This window comes from Anoplopoma fimbria, chromosome 16 (assembly GCF_027596085.1).
Source record: "Anoplopoma fimbria isolate UVic2021 breed Golden Eagle Sablefish chromosome 16, Afim_UVic_2022, whole genome shotgun sequence".
Lineage (NCBI taxonomy): Eukaryota > Metazoa > Chordata > Actinopteri > Perciformes > Anoplopomatidae > Anoplopoma > Anoplopoma fimbria.
Window position 1 is genome coordinate 23,628,728 of NC_072464.1, and position 2,359 is coordinate 23,631,086.

The following is a 2,359-nucleotide window of genomic DNA, read 5'->3' on the forward strand; positions in this document are numbered from 1 at the left end:
ACATTATATATAGTTTTCTAAACACTTAATAACCTTTTTTTTTTTTTTTTTTTTTGAACGTTTTTTTCGTACTGAAATGTACAAATATATATTGGTTTATATATTTTTTTCTCTTTTTTTTCAGTTACAACATGCTGCTTATTATTGTGGTTAATATTATTTACATTATTATTATATTACCAGTTGTTTTTTTTGTGGCTTTTAAAAAAAAAAAAAAAAGTGTTGCTTTGTGAGTGTGTTTGGGTTTTTTGGAAGTAACGTGCCTTTTCTGATTGAATGTCGGGAGTTTGTTACGACAGTGATGGTGTTGATGATGATGAAGACGAGTGTTTGCAGAACATCGAGTGGTTTGGACTCTTCACCTCCTGCGGGCCGGGCTGGTCCTGGACCGAGGAGGTGAGGGGAGGAAGAGGAGGAAGAGGAAGGTTTGCTTCAGGACACAGAATGAACAACTTTCTCTGTTTCACAAAGAGTTTGTGTTTGGTACATTTTCCTTTATTTATCCAAAATGACCACAAAGTTTGAGTGTGTGAGTGTCACCTGTTTTATTTTTTTCATCCAGAACCTTTTTGCTTATTGACAATCAATAACTGCCTTCTTTGTGTCAAACTGAACTGTTTGTTTGATTAACAACCAAAGCTGTTCCAACAGTATTCAGAATCTTTTTTTAAAAGTGATCATCTGATGACGGAGAAACGTGAGCATCAGATTTGTTACAGAAGATTTTTTTTATTATTATTATTTTTGCCTGACAATGTATTGAGTTTGTGTTTTTCTGTAAATGTGCCTTTGTTTTCATAAGTGAGCAGCACAATCTTTAAAATATTGCAATCTTATTTCATCATCAGCGTCTTTTTCTGTTTACCTGTTTTATTATTTATCTGGGGAAGTTGTTTCACGTCCACACCGGCTTTGTTTACATGCAGCAACAATCCTTTCTCTATTCTAGTCAGTAACTAACAATAAAAAGTCTAATTCATTCATTCAAAACTTTATTTAAGCCCCAAAAAAACAGTCATGTGTCCCTCATTTGTCCTAAATATTTCCTTAGCCGACTCATCACTTAATTGATTTAATCTTCAGATCTGTAAAACTGAGTTTCTCCACAAAGAACAACTCAAAAGCACCATTTTTAGTGTTTTTTTAACAGAAATATGCTTTTAAATTTCATGGAAATAAGTAATTCAGCATTAAAACAAAACAATCGACAAAATAAATCTTAGTCGACTTAAAGGGAGCGTCCCTTATTTTTGGAGATGCAGATAAATATGCAGTTTAAACAAATCAAATGAGGTCAATGCTCAGAGAAAACTTATTGCACACTGAGGCTGAAGTGCTTTGAGATCATCTTGAATTATTCAGCCGTAGTGAGAGTGTCCATCTGGAGAATGTGTTGCAGATATTTGCATGTTTGTTGCCCAAAATAACTAGATTTTTCAAGTTCATATAAAAAAACCTGAACCAGTCCAGCATCAATGTTTTATAGGATTTCATCGGAGATTGGCAAAAAAATACACAATAAGTTAATCGATGTGAATTTCCAAAAGCTGTCTAGCTCTCTATCATAGTGGAGAAAATAGTGCCCAATTTAATTAAAAAAAGAAAAACAATCTTGGATAATCATGTAAGAAAGAGTATTTATTTTATTGTTCTTTAAAATATCACCCAAAAACATGTCTCCTCTCTGTGACACAATAAAAGTATTTGTTTCTTAACAAAAATGGACAGTAAAGTGATTCCATCAAGTTTTAAGCATATTTTAAAGATTTAAAATGTTCATATTGTCCCATGTCTGGTGGTAAATATTTAAATAAGGGATTTACGGGTGAAAAGATGACATCCTGTGCCAGAAAGGACCAATTTTGTTATACAGAAAAAATACAAATATATGAGGCATATGTTCAGGGAAAATTAAATAAAAATGTATAAATTAGTTTGCATCTTTTTGTTTTCTAACACAGGGTATTTGTGGTTGCAACACATTGTTTCAGGAAAAGTAAACAGGGTTTTCACTGTCGTCCAATGGGGCAACTCAGGTCATGTTTCTAATTTTCTATATTTTATTTGATCGTTCAAATTTAAAATTTCATATCAAGGATGATTGGATTTGTCGCATGTGGGCACACAAAAACCTGCAATCATGACAGTTTTTATTTTTGCTGATTTATTTTAGGCTTATAAAACCAGTGTCCTGCATGTGAACAAAGCCAGTGTTGCCGTGAGCTTCCCAGATAAACCAGCCTGCTACAGAGCTGCAAGTGCCTTGCTCAAGGGCTCCATAACTGAGATTAAGGCAGACTCTGGTGTTGCCTCTTTCCTCCCCCCCCATCAGGTTTTTGTTTCAGATCCACGTCAAGGA

At 33.8% G+C, this 2,359-nt stretch overlaps 1 protein-coding gene across 1 annotated transcript in view; it reads left to right on the forward strand.

The window, feature by feature from the left end:
• The first annotated feature begins 276 nt into the window (after positions 1-276).
• xpo4 (exportin 4) overlaps positions 277-2,359 on the forward strand; it is a 63,423-nt gene continuing 61,340 nt past the window's right edge. The window contains exon 1 of the mRNA XM_054614794.1: positions 277-425. Coding sequence (XP_054470769.1) covers positions 277-425 — 149 coding nt within the window. The remainder of the gene's footprint in view (positions 426-2,359) is intronic.